Raw genomic sequence first — 19455 nt, 5'->3', positions numbered from 1 at the left:
CACCGGCCTAGACGCTCCGCGGCATGTATGATCTTCCCGGACTGGGGCACGCACGAACCCATGTCCCCTGCATAGGCAGGCGGACTCTCAACCACTGCGCCACCAGGGAAGCCCAGTTTTCCTTGTTGCATTAATGTCTTTGACAGTTACAGTCCAGTCTTCTAAGATTCTCCCATAATACATTCTTAATGTTGTTTTTTTCTTGATGATTACCTTTAAAAAGTTAATATAAGTCTATCCTGGATCCTATGAATGAATATCTTGGAACTAAGTATTGATATTTCATTTTTATATCTTTATCTGTGTTCTGCCTTTGACTGTGTTGGGACTTTAACTGTTATGGGCTAATGAAAAAAGGACAGAGATAGACCTAAGACAAAAAATGCTTTGGGGGCCAAGTAAAGGCCAAATACCATCATGGTACTTATACTAATGAAGAGTTCATAGTAATTTGAATAGAAAATGAGGCAAGAAAATTGAAGTGCCATGTGGTATACAGCAGTATAGATGTCTTGAATTTCAAAGAACCAGTCCTGTAAGAGTAGTCGATGCCATATTCATGTTGTAGGCAATAGAGTTTCAGCAGAAAGGCTATGTATTGTATTAAGGTTGTTAATTTGAAGTTTTTATATTTAATTTGTAAATTTGATTTTTAAATAATTTATAAGAAATATATACGTGTGTACTTATATGAAGTTTACTCAGGTTTATACATTAAATAACATTATAAAAAAAGTAATTTAAGTCAGCACTGGGATCAGAAAATTTAGTTCTTTACAAATTGTCAATATTTTATTCAAGTTTGAGAAAACTGTTTCACATCAGACCTGACATCCACCGCTGGAATTATGCCATAGACATGGCACTTGTAACTATTTGTTTTACTGTTGGGAGCTCTGATGATTAGAAAGTTCAAGTTTCTTTGCTTGCTGAAATTACATTTCCTGTAAGTTCCAACTATTGGTAATAGTTGTACTTAGGAACAAATCAAGTTGGCTCTCTTTTTGTCAGAACTGTAAGTAATAGGAGAATAACTATCATGCTTTTCCCTAGTGTTGCTTCCACACATATTTTTGAAAATTTACTTGGGACAAAACATTGTGCATTAGCAATTGTTTTTGGATTTCTAGGTTAAACAGCTACACTCCTTTCAATCTTTCCTTGAAAGCTTTTTCTTCTCCCCTAATTATAGTAATTTATATATACTCTAGCAATGTCCCTCTTACAATGTGGCACCTAAAAATAAACACATAGAAAACAGAGAATTTATTGAATATCACCCATAATAATGAATAGGAATTATTAAACTCAACAATGTATTAGGCACCAAGGAGGCACACTATTCTTGCCAAGAGTTTTGGATCTAGTTGGAAAGGCACATTACAATTTTACATACTATTAAATATAAAAGTAAACATTGTAGGAGTTTAGAGGTCAGAAATCTGAGTCCTAGAGCTGTTACTGGATGTTTCTAGGTTCTAACAAGGGTTACGTCTTCAAAGGTACATTGGGTCTGAATACACCCTGTGTAAACAAGCACCCAAGTACTTTGATTAAAGTAGACTATATATTTGTAAGTCCTTCCTCCACTCTTTATAACGGAAAGAGGAAATCTTTGCTTGAGATAGCAAATACATGATTAAATCTACACGTTTTGGAAGGGGCCCTGAAATTTAAACTTGTTAAAACTCTAATTCCTGTGACTGTTCCCTGGTTAACCAACCTCCAGCCAGTGAAAGTTGTGATAATTCTTTTTGAACTGCATTTCCTTTTGGACTGATTTTAGAAATAGCTCAGGCTCAAAAGACAGTTTCTTATTTTCTTTCAAAAACAACAACAAAAAACAAACAAGAAACAAACCACCGCTAACACTGGAAGAACACACGAAGTCTGGTACTTAATCAAATAGGCGGCGTTCCCGGAATTCTATTTACACTCAAGAAGATGGTGGGCTCCCTTGCACATGCGCAAAGAACGCTTGGAGGGGCGGGCAGTTCCGCTGCGTGGGGTCGCACTCCCGGCAGGGATTGGCGGAGCCAGGGCTGAGAGGCGGAACCGGAAGAGCCTGTGTTGGGCGGCTCTGCAAATTCAGTGCCGGAGTTGTTCCAGCTCCCAGTTTTCAGCGTTTGGTGTTGCTCTTGGCCGGCGGTGCCATGGGGGAAGCGGAGAAGTTTCACTACATCTACAGTTGTGACCTGGACATCAACGTGCAGCTTAAAATGTAAGAGAATCTGGGGACCGGGACTGGGATTGCTGAGCTTCAGGGGCGGGGAGGCAGGGGCCTATGGGCTGGGGAGAGAAGATGCTTATTAGCTTGATGGTCTGCCTGCGGACGGCCCGGAAGGCTGATGCCAGGGAAACGGAGGTGAACGGGAGTTTGGAGAGGGGCCGTGTGCGCGGACTGAGGACGTGGTCTCAGTGAGCAGGACAGCGATAGGAATAAATTCGTAAGTCCCACAGGGTTTATTTTGAAGAAAGCGTTTTGCTGTTCACTACAACCTTTTGTGGGATTATTACCGTCTCATCTTACAGATAAGAAGTCAAGTCTTGGTTAAATCGTCGTCCTGCCGTTAATAATTGGAAGATCTTACTTTAAAACGGGGCTGGAAGGTGGAATAGAGACTGAAGAAATTATGAAGAGGTAGATACAGGCAGATAAGGTAGCTGAGCACATGGAGGTAGTACTAAAATCACGAGAGGTGATAGAGGATTAGGTTGAGTCTTACGACAGTCTGGCATTGCGTAGACAGGGAGGTTGGGAGTCAGTCAAAGTTGAGGAGGGCTCCAGGTGTAAAGGGACTAGAATATATAAGAGAGCCTTGCAGGAAAATCTTGGGGTATCACAGTGGAAGTAAAGGTCCAGGGCATGACATCTTGAGATGAGAATAATGGAACTGAGATGGGGAACAGGTAGCACCAAGTTGGAAATTATGTCCATTGGCAGTCTCATAGATGTATTTTCATATGTGAAAACTATTATAAATTATCACAGATTATTAATCCCAACATCATTCATCATATGTTTTAATCAGTATTCAACAAATGTGCCTCAGACATAGGGCTACATACCTGTAGTAAATACATTTTCTGAGTCATTAGATGCTCCTTTGAATGATTGTTTCCAGAAGTTACTTACTTCAGACTCTGACAAGTCCTTTACTGTTCATTTCGTGGTGGTAAGAATAATATGCCAAACTGTACCTTTGTATAATACTTTACACACCCATTTAAAGTAATTGTACAGCATACACCAGTAGATGTTTATACAGGACCTGTATTGCCATCATCTGGTAAAGGACTTTCCTTCAGTCTTATTCCTCTCAGTATTTCTTGGACATATGAATTTTTTTTTTTTGAAACTTTTGAACATTAAAAGGAAAGAAGAAAAAAATTTTTTAAATTCGTCCATTATTAACAGACACACATTGAGTATTTTGAGGAAAAGGTAAAGCATAAATTAGAAGTTTGGCAAAATTCAGTACAAACAACCTTTTAGCGTCTGAGACTAGTTTTGGGGAGGGCAGGAAGTATCAGTTTAGAATCATATAGTCAGAGAATAGTACATTTTAAAATTCTGTTTATTTTCCCCAGGCCTTTTCATCTGTTTCTGTGGTTTTAATAAAACTTGCACTTTGATGTCTGTTTTCTTAGTGCCATAGTTGAATATCAAACTGCCCGCAAGACATGGTCACTTTGGATGTCCCAAAGCACTTTAAAAGCAACTTGTCCAAAATGGAGCACATCATTAGCATGCCCTCTAACTCTTATCTTCTCTCACCCTATTTTGGTGATTGTTAGCATCATTCATTGATTTTGGTTAAGACAGGAAAGGAGTCATACAGATTCATACAGACACCCCCTCTCACCTTCTCTGTTTAATCCTTTACAAGTTGTCTTGAATCTACCTGCTCAGTATCTTTGATCCATGCCCCCTTTAAACCCCATTGCCCTAGCCTTAGTCTACCCTTTTCCTTTTAATTTTGATTGAAAGTCTTCCAACTGATCTTGCTTTCAGTCTCACCTATCCATTACTTTCTTATACTCCTGCCAAAGTATCATAAACACAAATCTGATTATATTTCTCTCAATTCAAATTGTTCAGTTAACAGGTTTTTGAATTTTCATTTTGCGTGAGGCACTGTACTGAATTTGGTGGCTACTTGGCTTCATTGCCCCCCTACACTTCATTCTCATCTCTAGCTTCTTCTCCACGAGCTTTATGCTTTAGCTATACCAACCCGTAGTTCGTCAGACACACTATCTTGCCTTTTTGCAGTTGTATATGCTGTTCTTTTATTCTGGGATGACTCTGCCTCTGGCTCTCATCTTTCATATATTGTTCAGGCTCATTTCAGGCATCTATCTGGGTTACGAGCCCTACCTCCAAGCCACACTAGGTGCTCCTGAGACTTTCTGATATATCTTTCGGTAATGGGAAGAACATTGGCTTTGGCTTCCTCTGTCCTGGTTTTTATTCTCAGCTCTGTTACTTACTTTGTGATTCTGGATAATAAGCTTGATCTCTGAGTCTGCTTCATGTTTTATAACATGGTAGTATGGTGAAAAGTAAGTAAGAAAGTCTCTATAAAATGCCTGGCACAATATATGATGTAATCTTGATTTCCAAGTAATGTTCCTACCTCTTTTATAATTTTATGCCTATCTTTTTACTACTTAAAACACTGTATTTCTTAATTTAAATAACTGATTAGATAATATATCTACATAGTAAAAAAAAATGAAAGCATAAAAAAATACGCATTAAAAGTAAGTTTTCTCCCTAGAGCAAGGATTTAATATTTTCCTGTAACACTGTATTGTTTATCTTGTCTTTCACTTCTGGACTTTTATGCTTAGTACAGTAAATGTTGTTGAAAGACTGCAGGAATAAGTGGTCAACTTGAAATTAACAAAATGAAACTGATGCTTGGAAAGCTGGTGACATCTAGAAGGTAGACACAAGAGTTGATGACAGGGTTTAAAATTAAGAAGCCTAAAATAAAGAAATATGTTAATGAGGTTAGGAATGATCTTAGGCATGTTAGTATTTTAGGAGACCTTTAGTAAATGAAAAAATGACTAATTTCATCTATAGGAAAATGTTCAGGTAGCATAAGGTTACTGTGACATAACCATAAACTCTTAGTATTTGTTGTGTTTGTCTTTAAAAAATGTGTCCAAACATTATTGCTGTTATGCTTTCAGAGGAAGTTTGGAAGGGAAGAGAGAACAAAAGAGTTATAAAGCTGTTCTAGAAGACCCAATGTTGAAGTTTTCAGGACTGTACCAAGAAACATGTTCTGACCTCTACGTTACTTGCCAAGTTTTTGCAGAAGGGAAGCCTCTTGCCTTGCCAGTGAGAACATCCTACAAAGCATTTAGTACGAGATGGAAGTAAGTTGTTTTCTTGAATATGGTGGGTTCCAGACTATTCTCCCATTTCTTTATAGATGTTGAAAGTATTATTTGGGATTACAGAGGAATTAAATTCTTTATTTAATACCTATAAGCAGTGATCAAATAGTTTAAAGTAGGAACCTACTCAGATAAAGTAGGTGGAAGTGAGGTGGAAGTGAATTTATTTGCCTAATTGAGGTGGAAGTGAATTTATGTTTGTATTGAGTATATTGACATATTTTTATGAGAACTTGACTGATTCACAAAATGACCCAAACTAAAAACACGTCTCTAAATTTGCTCCCATTCTATGCCCTTGAACACAGAAACACTTTTGGATAGTCTGAGATGTTGTCTAAGCTGATGTTTGGAACTCAGATCTTTAGAGAGAGAGATATGTTGTCATCTGTTTGGATCAGTTGTTTATGTTAAATGTGGAACTAACTTTTTTTTTAAGTTTATTAAGCATGCTGCATTAGCAAGCCATTGTTGGAATTCGAGGTAAATGTAATGAACATGAAGTTCCCATTTATCCAGGATAGTATTGTAGGTCCTTAATATAATCTCTTGACACTTCTTATTTGATAGATTGTGTGGTGCAGTTTTAATGTTTGATTCGTGAGTATTATTCAGTACCCTGGTAGGCTTGGTACAGGATACACAGGTTGTGTGCCTCTCAGTGAAGGAGTTTATGCCCACAGTATTCATGGAGGACAGGATGTGGCCACATGGACTCCCAGGCTGTACTGTTGAGGATACAACCCTTTGTTTACCAAGTGGGGCCCAGCAGACTGGGAAAAGTTTTGTGGAGAGATCAGAAGCCTAAGCTCTGATGATCTGGCTACACTGAAACCAACTGTTTTAATGGTGTAATTTCTTTAGTAGTCTTTTTGTGGCTAGATATATATATACACGAGTATATATGTGTATTTGTACTTATTATTCTGGAAAATTTCAAACCTGTAAAAGTAGAGAGAATAATATAATGAACTTCCAGGGCTCCCTCACCTACCTTCAGTAATTACTTACTCAGGCCAATCTTGTTTCAGCTATACCCAATGTTATTTTGAAGCAAATTCCAAATATTGTATCATCTTAACTTAAATATTTCTTTATGTCTGTAACATAGCTACATATCATCATTACACCTAAAACAACCCACCAAAACTCCTATAATTGTATCAGAGGTTCTTAAACTGGAATCAGGAAATCTATAAAACCCTGAAATTGTATGCAAAATTCTTTTGTGTCTTGCGCATTTTTACGGGGACAGAGCTCAAAGCTTTTATTAGACTTTTTGAGGTGGCTTGTGACCCCCCCAAAAGATTTAGAACCACAAATTTAGGTCTAGGAAGTCAACATTTATGGAGAATTCCACTTTTCTTGGGGGAAATTGTATGGTGGTTTTGTTCCATGCCTTGGCAATAAAAGAGATTAGAGCAAAAGCAAATTCCCAGTTATAGGGAGATGAACATCTTTCTCCTCTTCCTCCCATTTACCAGCTCCTCTCTGCATTGTTTATGTATTTTCAAGGATATAAAAACTTTCATATTTGCTCTCTCAAGGTTTGAGGTTTTTAGTTTATATATTTTTTTAAATTGTGAAACTAACAAAGTACTCTAAAACAATTAGAATGGCTTTATTTTTTAGTTAAAAGGTTTAAAACAGCTGTGTAGAAGATAGATTGAGAAAAATACCTTACGTTGGGTAAATATAGGAGGATAGGTTTTTATCTTTTATTTTTTTAATTAATTAACTTATTTATTTTTGGCTGCGTTGGGTCTTCGTTTCTGTGTGTGGGCTTTCTCTAGTTGTGGTGCACAGGCTTCTCATTGTGGTGGCTTCTCTTATTGCGGAGCACGGGCTCTAGGCACGCAGGCTTCAGTAGTTGTGGCTCGCGGGCTCTAGAGCGCAGGCTCAGTAGTTGTGGTGCACAGACTTAGTTGCTCCACGGCATGTGGGATCTCCCTGGACCAGTGCTCGAACCCATGTCCCCTGCATCAGCAGGTGGATTCTTAATCACTGCACCACCAGGGAAGTCCCTATCTTCTTTTAAATATACTCTTTGGGCTTAAGGGGAAACATTTGCAGATTTTGTACATCCTGCTCTTTAGTATTTAAGAGTTGAAGTTTTTACCAATTCATCAAAACAAAAATAGCACTTCTAAAATAAATAAGGGCAAACTTTATACAGCCCTTATTTTCTATAAGCACTGACTTAAAAGAAGATTCTGTAGACTGGGGGGGGGGAAATAAATTATACCACAAAAGGATCTCTTGCTATCTTAATTTTTGCATTTCAGAAAGTATTTTGGGGTAGTATGAGATTCCAAGTTGTCTAAATCTATTTCTGAGTTTCTGATAGTGAGTTGTGAGAGTTCAAATAATGAGAAGCTCATCCAAAATTCATCTGAATCTCTTCTACCATATTCTATTCTATCCTGTCCTATGATAAGAGGGCCCATGAGGAGGAAACCTGTACTTTCTTTAGTTACACTTAGGGTAAAATTATCATCTTTAGGTGTGAAATACTGCAAATTTTACAGTTATATATATGAATATTATTCTGCAGGCAAGTGGTTTAATTTTTTTTTAATTTATATTTTGTCTTGTCACGTGGAGGATTTGAAATGGCTTTAGACATAGACTATCTAATATAATTTTAAAATTAGAAAGTTAGGATTTAGGAGTGCATTAATCACACTAGAGAATTAGTACACTGGTGTATGGGTGTGGGGTACATGGTGGGAAGTCATACCATCCAGAATCAGGCTTTAGAATCCTGGAATATTTTGAAAGTTGCCAGGTGAATTTAAGCCTAATTAGAGTTGGGGCATGAAGAAGGGGTGATTCATGGGAAGGGAGAGAACAAAATGGTGTTCAAAATACACAGTTCTTTGATGTCTGACCAGATCTTTTCATAATTTCTAGAATATCTTGAGTAGTTTTCAAACTATTTTTTAGCTGCAGATTCATTTTCTTCAAAAGAAATCTTCTGCAGAAGCCCAGTATGTAAAACAGGTAAAGTGTTTTTGCTTTAATTTAAAGAGGTGTGGAGGTCAGGTGTTGGATGGCAAAAGGTTTGAGGCAAATGATTGCTTGCTCTCATGTATTGTCTCCTAGTCAAAGGACAGAATATAAGGGTGAGTATTTTCACAGCTCATTTTGGATATTGTTACTGACTTTTCTCTTTAACTTTAGCCTGTGTTAACTAATTTTTGTGGTTTGTTCATTGGCATAAGGTTACACTGCTTAGTATTTACCTTTTTATTCTGGCCCACCATGTGAATAGTAATTAAATAAATTCATTTAGTTTCTTAAGCTTGTCTGTAGGGGAGAAAGGCTTTTTAAACATGTATTTTATTTCTTTAAGAACTTCATAGAATAAAAGGATTTAATGATGTTTCGAGTCTCCTTTAGATCGATAGCCATCTCTAATTTTCCTGTAGGTCCTTCAATTTATATGGTGGATGTAAATGTTTTGTTCTTTAATAAGTTCGTGAAATTCTGTTCAGTTTCTTACTGATGCAGGTGTATTTGACCTAGACTGGGATACGCCCTTTGAGAATAATTTTGAGTAAACAGAGAGAAGCAATTCTGTGTGTCTGCTGGGTATTACTTTGTGTGTTGTTTGCATAGTTTTCTTTTGGGATTTTAAAAGCCATCTGTTGTTTAAGGAAGTTGAGATGATCAGATAAATCCAGTGTTAAGTTTGAATGCAGAAGAAAATTTGCAGAGGTGAATAGAGAGTAAAAAAAAAAATGGGAGAGCTGTGCTGTCATTACTGTTAGTAAGAACAAACATTCCTTAGTGAAATCATATGTAAAAATATGCTTTGGAAGCATTAAAAAAATAGCTAAGCATTATTGGTATTTATGAAATAACTTGAGTGGAAGAAAAATCCCATGTAAAAAGTTGTCACATATCTGTCCAGAGCAGTCTAGTAACTTCATGTTACAAAGTTAGTGGATGGTCTCCTTTGATCTCTTTAAAATTTTGTTTTTTTTCTGCTTTATTGAGATACTGATGTATATTATAGGATCATATTATACCTAGCAGCATTTTGAGTATAATATGAGTAATTCTGATTTCTTTCTTTTCTTAATAAAAAACTGTTCTGGAGAATGCTTACAGAAAAAAAAATCACAGTTTAGTTCTAAAACAACTTTGGTTCTAATAGGTTTATGTGTTTTCCCAGATTTTTATTAGCTATTATTATATTCCTTGTGTCTTAGTGATATCGTCTGTTTCTCTTTTCTTCATTGAAGTGTAGTTGATTTACAGTATTGTGTTGGTTTCAGGTATATAGCAAAAGGATTCTGTTATACATATATATGTATATATCTTTTTTCTTATTCTTTTCCATTATATTTTATTACAAGATATTGATTATAGTTCCCTGTGCTATACAATAAATCCTTGATGTCTGAGTTTCTTGATTAAAGAATTTACCAGTGTTATTTTTCATGAGCTTTGTTTTTCAAATTTTTTTTTTTCATGTGTTCTATAGGTATACCTTGGAGATATTGCAGGTTCAGGTCTAGATCACCACAATAAAGCGAGTATTGCAATAAAACAATTTTTTTGGTTTTCCAATGCATATGAAAGTTATCTTTATACTGTAGTCTATTAGGTGTGCAATAGCATTGTGTCTAAACACAGTGTTCATACCTTAATTAAAAATTACTTTATTGCTAAAAAATCCTATCATCTGAGCCTTCAGCGAGTTATAGTAGTAACATCTAACATCAAATATCACTTACAACAGATCACCATAAAAAGTATTTTAATAATGAAAACGTTTGAAATATTGAAAGAATTACCAAAATGGGATAGAGAGACACAAAATGAGCAAAAGCTGTTGGAAAAATGGTACCCATAGACTTGTTAGATGCAGAGTTGCCATAAACCTCAATTTGTAAAAAATGCAATATCTGCAAAGCCCAATAAAGTGAAGTGAAATAAAATGAGATATGCCTGTATTTAAAATTGAAGTTGCGTAGAGCAAAATTGAGGTAAGTGCCATGTTATTTTTTGTACTACTAACTTAATCTTTTGACATTTTCTCTGGACAAACCTTCTTGTATGATTTGTTAACTTAAAAGAAAGTTATACACATATGTTTATGTTGACTTTCTTTCCTTAGCTTTATGTTTTTGTTGACTTTATTTCCATAGCTGGAATGAATGGCTAAAACTGCCTGTGAAATACCCTGACCTGCCCAGGAATGCGCAAGTGGCCCTGACTATATGGGATGTGTATGGACCAGGAAAGGCAGTGCCTGTGGGAGGAACAACAGTTTCACTGTTTGGAAAATACGGGTAAGTGTTTTCTTTTCCTATGGAAATGTTGCTTTCTGGCCCTTTTCTTTCTTGACCTTAATAGTTTATGCCCAGTCTGGTTCTCTGTGCTAGGAAGTGAAACCTATTGGATACATGTTGGATACATATGATTCTGTAGTACTTGAGGCTGAAGCTGACACATATTTCCTTCAGGAGATGCAGATAGATTAATTAAAAAACACAGTTTGTATTTCTCCACTGTTAATGATTGGTAATGCGATTTCTATTAGGAAATAGTCATTGGAAACTAGAACCTTATTTTTAGGAAAAAAAGGCTATTTGTCATATACTGTAACTGCTTTGTTATAGGGTTTTTCTGCTTTGTCATAATAGTGACAAAAAGGACAATAAACAGGGTTTAAAAAGTGCTAAAGCACTAATTTGCTGTAATGGTAATGATTATAATAGGAAAGTTAATTTTGTTTTTAAAAATTTACAGATAATAGAAGTTAATTGTAAAACAAAAACAAAGACATGATAGTCCTTTAGGGTGTTTTTTCTCTATCCCTTTTCTCCTGAGCAGAGAGATCACTCTTCATCTTAAGAAAATTGTTGACATTCTATTCTTTCTATGTTTATTAATTGGAATTTTTCTCTAAAAAACTTGGTCTTTCATCATATATTGAGTTACCTTGGTATACAGTTCATATAGGAAAGGCAGATTAATGTTTACTTTTTTTCCCCTTTATCGATTTTAAGAATGAATTGGTTGGTGCCTTGGTAACCTTGAAAGTGACGATTGATGGTTTTTTGGTGTTTTGTTCTTAAGTTTCATCATGAACTTTTAAACAGTTTTGAAATGTTTCAATCCATTGTTCTTTTTATTCTTTATAATTCTTAAAAATTCCAATTTTTGGTCAGTAGGAGCCCTTTCAAGTTGATCCCATGTTCTTTTGACAGTATAGCACACCAGTAGTCATTGGTAGCTTCTTTACTTTCTGGAGACAAGCTTTTCCAGGCTCATTGAGAAGTTTCCTGCCCCAGACCTGGACATCTGAAAGAAGTCCTAGTTCCTTTAGGTATCAAATGGTAGAGACCATAATCTAGGTATTATCAAACTTCTTAATTTTTGCCCATTGTAAAATTGAAAAATGTTATCTCCTAAATTAATTTTCACATCATTAAATATGAGTGAAGATGATCGTATTGTGATATTTCCCTTTACATTTGTGTTTATGTTTCTGTGAATTGCTTTTTCATATCCTTTGCCCATTTTTTAAATTGAGGTATAATTCACATACGGTAAAATTCTTTGTCTTTTTTTTTTGAGTAGTCATTTTTCTTATTAATTTGTAAGGGGTCTTTGTAGATTAGTGAAATTAGCCCTTTGTGTGTTACATGTTACACATATTGTTTTTCCTGTTTGACATTTTCTTTTGAATTATCATATATTTGTTTGTTGCTTATTTACTTGCAGCTCATGAATCTTAAATTATGATGTTGAATTTATCAGTTTTTTATAAACCAGTGGTGGTTAGGAAGGCAGGTAGAACTAGATTGTCTGGGTTTAAAACCTGGCTCTTTTGCTTATTATCTGTGTACCCTTGGGCAAGTTATTTAATCTCTTTATGCCTCAGTTTCCTTATCTGTAAAATGAGATATTAGTATTTACCTCACAGAGTAGTTGATGATGATAAATTACTAAAGACATGTAATGAGCTTAATAAGTGCTCAGTAAATATTAGCTGTCATTATATCTGAACTATTCTTGTTAGTTTTGAATACTATTAAATTATAAAATGTTTTAATATTAGAGACGGATAATCTTCCTCATTCATAGTCCTTTCAGAATTTCTCTGGATAGTCTCTATATTTTATCAGATATATATTAATATTATTTCCTCAGTTAAAAAAAAAGCTCATTCTTATTTTGTTGGGAAACTGTATTGAATTATATATGTGAATTACAGAGAGAATTGATATCCTTATAATATTGAATTTTTCTGTTCAGGATAGGATGTCTCAGAAAAGCTTCAACTCATGAATAAAATGTAGATGTAATTTAATTGAAAATAGCTTGATTGCTTAGTAATGTGTAGGTATTTTACTTTAATGTATATATTAAAGAAACATTTATTATTGAAATCCATGCAGGAACAATAATTTAGACATAGTATGAGACATCGTGGCCTCCAGTTTTAAATATGTTTTTTGATAAAATGGCAGGTTATAGTAGAATGGAAATATTACAAAATCAGTATGTTTCTTTTCTAGAATGTTTGTGCCTTTTTACTTTCTCTACCAGGGTGGAATTTGCTTGCCATATAGAAAAAAAATGTACAACAGTTTATTACTCTTACTGTAGTCTTAGTGGTTAAATCTTCTTGAGAAACAGCCAGATAGACCTCTTGGTTTTTCTTCCTGGCCTCTTCATTAGTGGTTTACCTTCTGAAATAACAGCGGGAGTTTCCCTCATGAAAACACCTCTTTTAACACTCATATATCGATACATTTTCATTGACCTTAGGATGTAGTTTCAGGAGACAATCTGACTAGACTATAGGTGTGAGACAATAGAAATTTCCATAGAAGAACAGTGAAATGACCTGCCTACAGCCAAATCAATTCTCAGATTGACATTTGTGACACGGTTTTACTTGGCCTTTGACAAGTTTTTATAAAGTATGTGAAATCAGTAGTAATCATTGTGTGTATGTGTGTGTATAATAACTCATGTTAGATCACCTACTGTTCCCTCTAGGCTGATGCTTATAGTGACCTGCACCTCAGAAAAAGGAAATCTGAGAAGCCCTATGAAATTAAAATAACTCCTTTTTCTCTCTGTGTCCTGGGGCCTTCCCTTGAAGGCTAACTGGGGTGCAGTGGAGACAAGCCGAGGCATTCCCTCGCAGGATATTGGACTTCTGTGCACCTTTGGATTGTGGAAGCACATGATATTCAGGATGTTCCAGGTGCTATAGCAGGGTGCAGACATCCACTTGTACTGCTGGGTCACAGCTGCTTCTCTGCATGGTGTTGCTGACATTCATGGTGAGAAAGTAGCATGAGTATTCTGTGTGATCTCAGGAGGAAGCCTGTGCAAATTTTTTTCCACCTACCATTAAAAATCATGTCATGTGCCACCACAGTTCTCATGACTTAGGGAAATGCTGCTTTAGACCTTCATTTCCTCAGATGTTTCTTAGGCAATGAAATAACACCAGTTGTACCGCACCTTGTTCCTTAAATAGTCCTGGTATGGACTTATTAGCTATTTAAAAGTGGTCCCCAAAGTGTGTAATACCTGTGTTATAGTATCGGGAGTCCTGTGACTACCAACTCTTGCTGTTTGCTAATACCTGTTTTGTATTCTTGAGTCAGTGTGAAGCAGTGCTTCTTGGAGGATAGTGTAGTTAATCGAAAGACAGATGTGTTAGGATATGGCTGGAGTAACTAATTGTCCTCATTTTGAAAGTCTAGCTTGTGAGATTCCTAAGTAGCTAAAGAATTGATTGATCATTAGGTTGAATTGGCAAAGGATCATACGCAAGCTGTATATTTCTCTTGCAGATGTTTTTTCCAAATGTGAATTCTGAAGTCAGGCCAGTTGTTTCTGTAGTGGTTTGGCACTGGGAGCTGGAACATCTACAGCAGCTGTTGCTGGGGCCTCTGCTTGTGTCTGAGGGAGATCCTGCTGTACCGTTTTCTTTCTTGCCTGTTTGGCTTAATTTCCCAAATGGACTTGATGCTCTGAGCATCTTCTGGCTTGCCACCTGGAGGCTGTGTAACTCTCTGTAAAGGTTCCATTAGTGTCAAAAGAAAGTAATATGTTCACTTGATCATTTGAATCACTTGGCATCACCCCTACCTTCCATGTCCCCTTATCCTTAAATCTCTTCTCCAGATCCATCCCAAGGCACCTAAATTATTTAGTAAACTGGCTTCCTGCCAAATGTACTTATTTTTGATTTAGTTAAGTTCAGCCAAACTATTCACTTGGGGGCAAGGAAGTGGAGAGAAGGAACGGAAGCTTTCTGCTGTTTCTGAAGGTATATTTAAGGATATTCATGGAACGTGGTATTATGACCTTACTGTACCCAGTTTCTTAGAGACTAAGGTCTGCTTTATGTTGAATGTCTCTCAGTTGAAAGGGAAAGAAAATGAACTTTATAAAGGCTTTTTAAATAATACCACTTTTTTTTTGATCTTTAACATGATAGATAAATATTGGGTGTATTGAGTCTTCACAACCAGTCAGTACATTTTGTGTTGGGCCTATGAAGTAAGCTTTTGCAGATATGGTTGCTGGATATTGCCTGTTTATTGCCAAACTTAGACCTTAACATATTTGGTCCTTAATCTTATACTGCTCATCAGCTTGTAGCTGTCCTTTATAGTTTCCAATCTAAATGTTTATGGCATCATTACTTACATACGTTACATAATATTCAGTGAAAATTCTCTTTATTACCTCAGGAAAATCTGCTAAGAAATTTTCCATTGGTCAGATCATGATAATAATGGTTTAAAAATTAATGTGAACCTTTTACAGTTAAGTACAGTGGTTTTAAAGATGGGAAAAGTGCATCACTATATCCATCGTGTACCTAATTAAAAAATTATTTAATATGGGAGTCTTTGGACTTGCCTACTCACCTGCACACACTTCTAGTCTTATTCTTTTCATTGCGATTGACAGCTTGGCCTTTCAGCTTTGGGAGGATGCTGTTTCAATAGACTTTATATTGTTTGAAAGGCCTTGTTAACACTTAAGAAAACACACTAACAGAAGACTATCTCTAACCCTCTTCAAAGAAACAAAACTCAGAAACTTGACAGCGTATTTAAAAAGCATATTTGTCTAGAGCTTCTTTTATGAGTTTGTTCAACTTTTACTGTGGGTCTTCATGGTAGCTTTTTGAAAGAAGCAGAAGCATGACAATCAGAGGTCATGTAGTCTTTTACTTTAAAGCAGGATCATCCAGCTCAGGCTGAATTTCAACAATATGTTAAATTTCTGATTTGTAGACATGGATATTTTTTCTTACTGAATCCACTACTGTATTCCCTTTTAGACATCTTTCTTATGGAAAAGAAGATGGGAGAAAAATAAGCCTGTACCCAGTGAAACGGAAAATAATAGCTAACATTTATCGAATACTTATTACGTGGTAGACACTATTCTAAGTACTTTTTACTTGTACTGGTTTATTTAATTTTTCTAACAACTCTGTGAGATACAGTTCCTCTTTATAATCTCATTTTATAGATGAGGAAACAGGCACAGAAAAGTTAAGTAACTTACCCAAAGTCTTGTAGGTAATATATGGCACAGCTGGGATCCAAACCTCAGCAGTTCAACTCTGCTGTCTACTATGCTGAATTGTCACTTAAAGTAGAAAGTTATATAATTATTTTAATTTGGTTTCAGTCATTGTAAATGTGACATTCTTTCACTGGGTACAAATTTGGTTTCTGTTTCTAAGATCTCCACTGACGTGATGAAGTGCATGTGGTCCATTACTGATGCTTCTCTGTTTCCAGTTTACGTTTAGCATCTCTGTAATAGTTCTAACTGCTTGGAGGAGAAAAGAATGGCATGTGAAAAACAGTGTTACATGGATTTTAGTTGCTTGGTTAATTGCTTTACAGCCCACTGGAGGCTTAAAGCTTGGCAAGAGAGACATGTATTTCCTTGGTAGAATTCTCTCTGTTTACGAATCTGAAATTTCCCATAATGAACTACATTAATTTAATTCTGTCCTGAACATTCTCTTTTTGCCTAGCATGTTTCGCCAAGGGATGCATGACTTGAAAGTCTGGCCTAACGTGGAAGCAGATGGATCAGAACCCACAAAAACTCCTGGCAGAACAAGCAGTACTCTCTCAGAAGATCAGATGAGCCGCCTTGCCAAGGTAAAAAAGAAGCTATTGGAACAGGTGGAAGGCTCTGAATGATGTCTGTTGTAGTATAAATTGACATTATGAATTCTGTCAGATTACTTTTTAATTTAAATTTAATCTTTTAATAATAGTTTTATTGAAATATAATTCACATACCATAAAGTTCACCCTTGGAAAGTACACTTTAATGGTTTTTTAGTGAATTCACAAAGTTGTACGATCATCACCACTATTTACTTTTAGACCATTTTTATCAAAAATATAACCATGTACCCATTAGCAGTCATTCCCCATTCCCTCCTTCCTCCAGCCCTTGTCAACCACTCATCCACTTTTTATCTCTGTAGATATTCCAATTCTGGACATTTCACCTAAAGAGAATCATAATACGTGGCCTTTTGTGTCTGTAATTCCAACAGATTTGAAAATGTAGAGCTTTTGGTGATACCTTCAAGATGACCACCTACTTTTTTGGTAACATCGTCTTAAAGATGCAAGTGTTATTACATGCTAGAGATTCTTATATTGTTTGAAAGTGAAAATTTCTTATATTAGTCCATCTAAATTACCCTCACTCCACCCCACCTCTCTTTTTGTAAATTGACTGTTATTACCTCTTTTTTTCAAAATTGTGTTAATGAAGTGTTTTCATTTAATGTTTGTATTTCTAAGTTCAATTCTATTCTCAAATCACAACAGTGTAACTTATGTTGTGAATATCTGTTCAAAAAGTACTATGTTAGATACTGTTTAAAGATGCTTTTACAATACTTTTATTAAGAGACTTTCTTTTAATTTTTACATGTAATTTTCCTTTATGATCTTATTAGTTACAGATGACTCTATTACGTCTGGAGAAAGTTTTAATACCAAGCACTTTACAACTTTTTTGTTTTAGATTCCATATATATATGTGTTAGCATACAGTATTTGTTTTTCTCTTTCTGACTTACTTCACTCTGTATGACAGACTCGAGGTCCATCCACTTCACTACAAATAACTCAATTTTGTTTCCTTTTATGGCTGAGTAATATTCCATTGTATATATGTGTCACCTCTTTATCCATTCATCTGTCAGTGGACACTTAGGGTGCTCCCTTGTCCTGGCTATTGTAAATAGTGTTTTAATGACCGTTGTGGAACATGACTCTTTTTGAATTATGGTTTTCTCAGGGTATATGCCCAGTAGTGGGATTGCTGGGTCATATGGTAGTTCTGTTTTTAGTTTTCTAAGGAACCTCCATACTATTCTCCATAGTGGCTGTATCAGTTTACATTCCCACCAACAGTGCAAGAGGGTTCCCTTTTCTCCACACTCTCTTCGGCATTTATTGTTTATAGATTTTTTTTTTTTTTGCGGTACGCAGGCCTCTCACTGTTGAGGCCTCTCCCGTTGCGGGGCACAGGCTCCGGATGCACAGGCTCAGTGGCCATGGCTCACAGGCCCAGCTGCTCCGCGGCATGTGGGATCTTCCCGTACTGGGGCATGAACCCGTGTCTCCTGCATCGGCAGGCAGACTTTCAACCACTGTGCCACCAGGGAAGCCCCTGTTTCTAGATTTTTTGATGATGGCCATTCTGACTGGTGTGAGGTGATACCTCATTGTAGTTTCGATTTGCATTTCTCTAATGATTAGTGATGATGAGCATTCTTTCATGTGTTTGTTGGCAGTCTGTATATCTTCTTTGGAGAAATGTCTATTTAGGTCTTCTGACCATTTTTGGATTGGGTTGTTTGTTTTTTGGATATTGAGCTGCATGAGCTGCTTGTAAGGTTTGGAGATTAATCCTTTGTCACTTGCTTCATTTGCTAATATTTTCTCCCATTCATAGTGTTGTCTTTTCGTCTTGGTTATGGTTTCCTTTGCTGTGCAAAAGCTTTGAAGTTTCATTAGGTCCCATTTGTTTATTTTTATTTCTATTTCTTTAGGAGGTGGGTCAAAAAGGATTTTGCTTTGATTTATGTCATAGAGTGTTCTGCCTATGTTTTCCTCAAAGAGTTTTATAGTGTCTGGTCTTACATTTAGGTCCTTAATCCATTTTGAGTTTATTTTTGTGTACGGTGTTAGGGAGTGATCTAATTTCATTCTTTTAGATGTAGCTGTCATTTTCCCGGCACCACTTATTGAAGAGGCTGTCTTTTCTCCATTGTATTTTTTTGCCTCCTTTATCAAAAATAAGGTGACCATATGTGTGTGGGTTTATCTCTGGACTTTCTATCCTGTTCTATTGATCTATATTTCTGTTTTTCTGCCACTACAATACTATCTTGATTACTGTAGCTTCATAGTATAGTCTGAAGTCACGGAGCCTGATTCCTCCAGCTCCGTTTTTCTTTCTCAAGGTTGTTTGGGCTGTTCAGGGTCTTTTGTTTTTCAACACAAATTGTGAAATTTTTTGTTCTAGTTCTGTGAAAAATGCCATTGGCAGTTTGATAGGGATTGCACTGAATCTGTAAATTGCTTTGGGTAATATAGTCATTTTCACAATGTTGATTCTTCCAATCCAAGAACATGGTATACCTCTCCATCTGTTTGTATCACCTTTAATTTCTTTCATCAGTGTCTTATAGTTTTCTGCATACAGGTCTTTTGTCTCCTTAGGTAAGTTTATTCGTAGTTATTTTATTCTTTTTGTTGAAATAGTAAATGGGACTGTTTCCTTAATTTCGCTTTCAGATTTTTCATCATTAGTGTGTAGGAATACAAGAGATTTCTGTGCATTAATTTTGTATCCTGCTACTTTACCAAATTCAGTGATTAGCTCTAGTAGTTTTCTGGTAGCATCTTTAGGATTCTCTATGTATAGTATCATGTCATCTGCAAACAGTGGCAGCTTTACTTCTTCTTTTCCAATTTGCATTCCTTTTTC

The 19455-nt window shown here is 35.9% G+C and overlaps 1 protein-coding gene across 1 annotated transcript in view; it reads left to right on the top strand.

Annotated features, from left to right (window-relative positions):
* Nucleotides 1-2093: 2093 nt before the first annotated feature.
* The window catches only part of PIK3C3 (phosphatidylinositol 3-kinase catalytic subunit type 3), a 153661-nt gene continuing 136299 nt past the window's right edge, over nt 2094-19455 (top strand). The window contains exons 1-4 of the mRNA XM_065889387.1: nt 2094-2221; nt 5206-5394; nt 10575-10718; nt 16466-16595. Coding sequence (XP_065745459.1) covers nt 2154-2221; nt 5206-5394; nt 10575-10718; nt 16466-16595 — 531 coding nt within the window. The 5' untranslated portion in view covers nt 2094-2153. The remainder of the gene's footprint in view (nt 2222-5205; nt 5395-10574; nt 10719-16465; nt 16596-19455) is intronic.

This window comes from Phocoena phocoena, chromosome 13 (genome assembly GCF_963924675.1).
Source record: "Phocoena phocoena chromosome 13, mPhoPho1.1, whole genome shotgun sequence".
In the NCBI taxonomy this organism is placed as follows: domain Eukaryota; kingdom Metazoa; phylum Chordata; class Mammalia; order Artiodactyla; family Phocoenidae; genus Phocoena; species Phocoena phocoena.
This window is presented reverse-complemented; position numbering and strand designations above follow the sequence as displayed.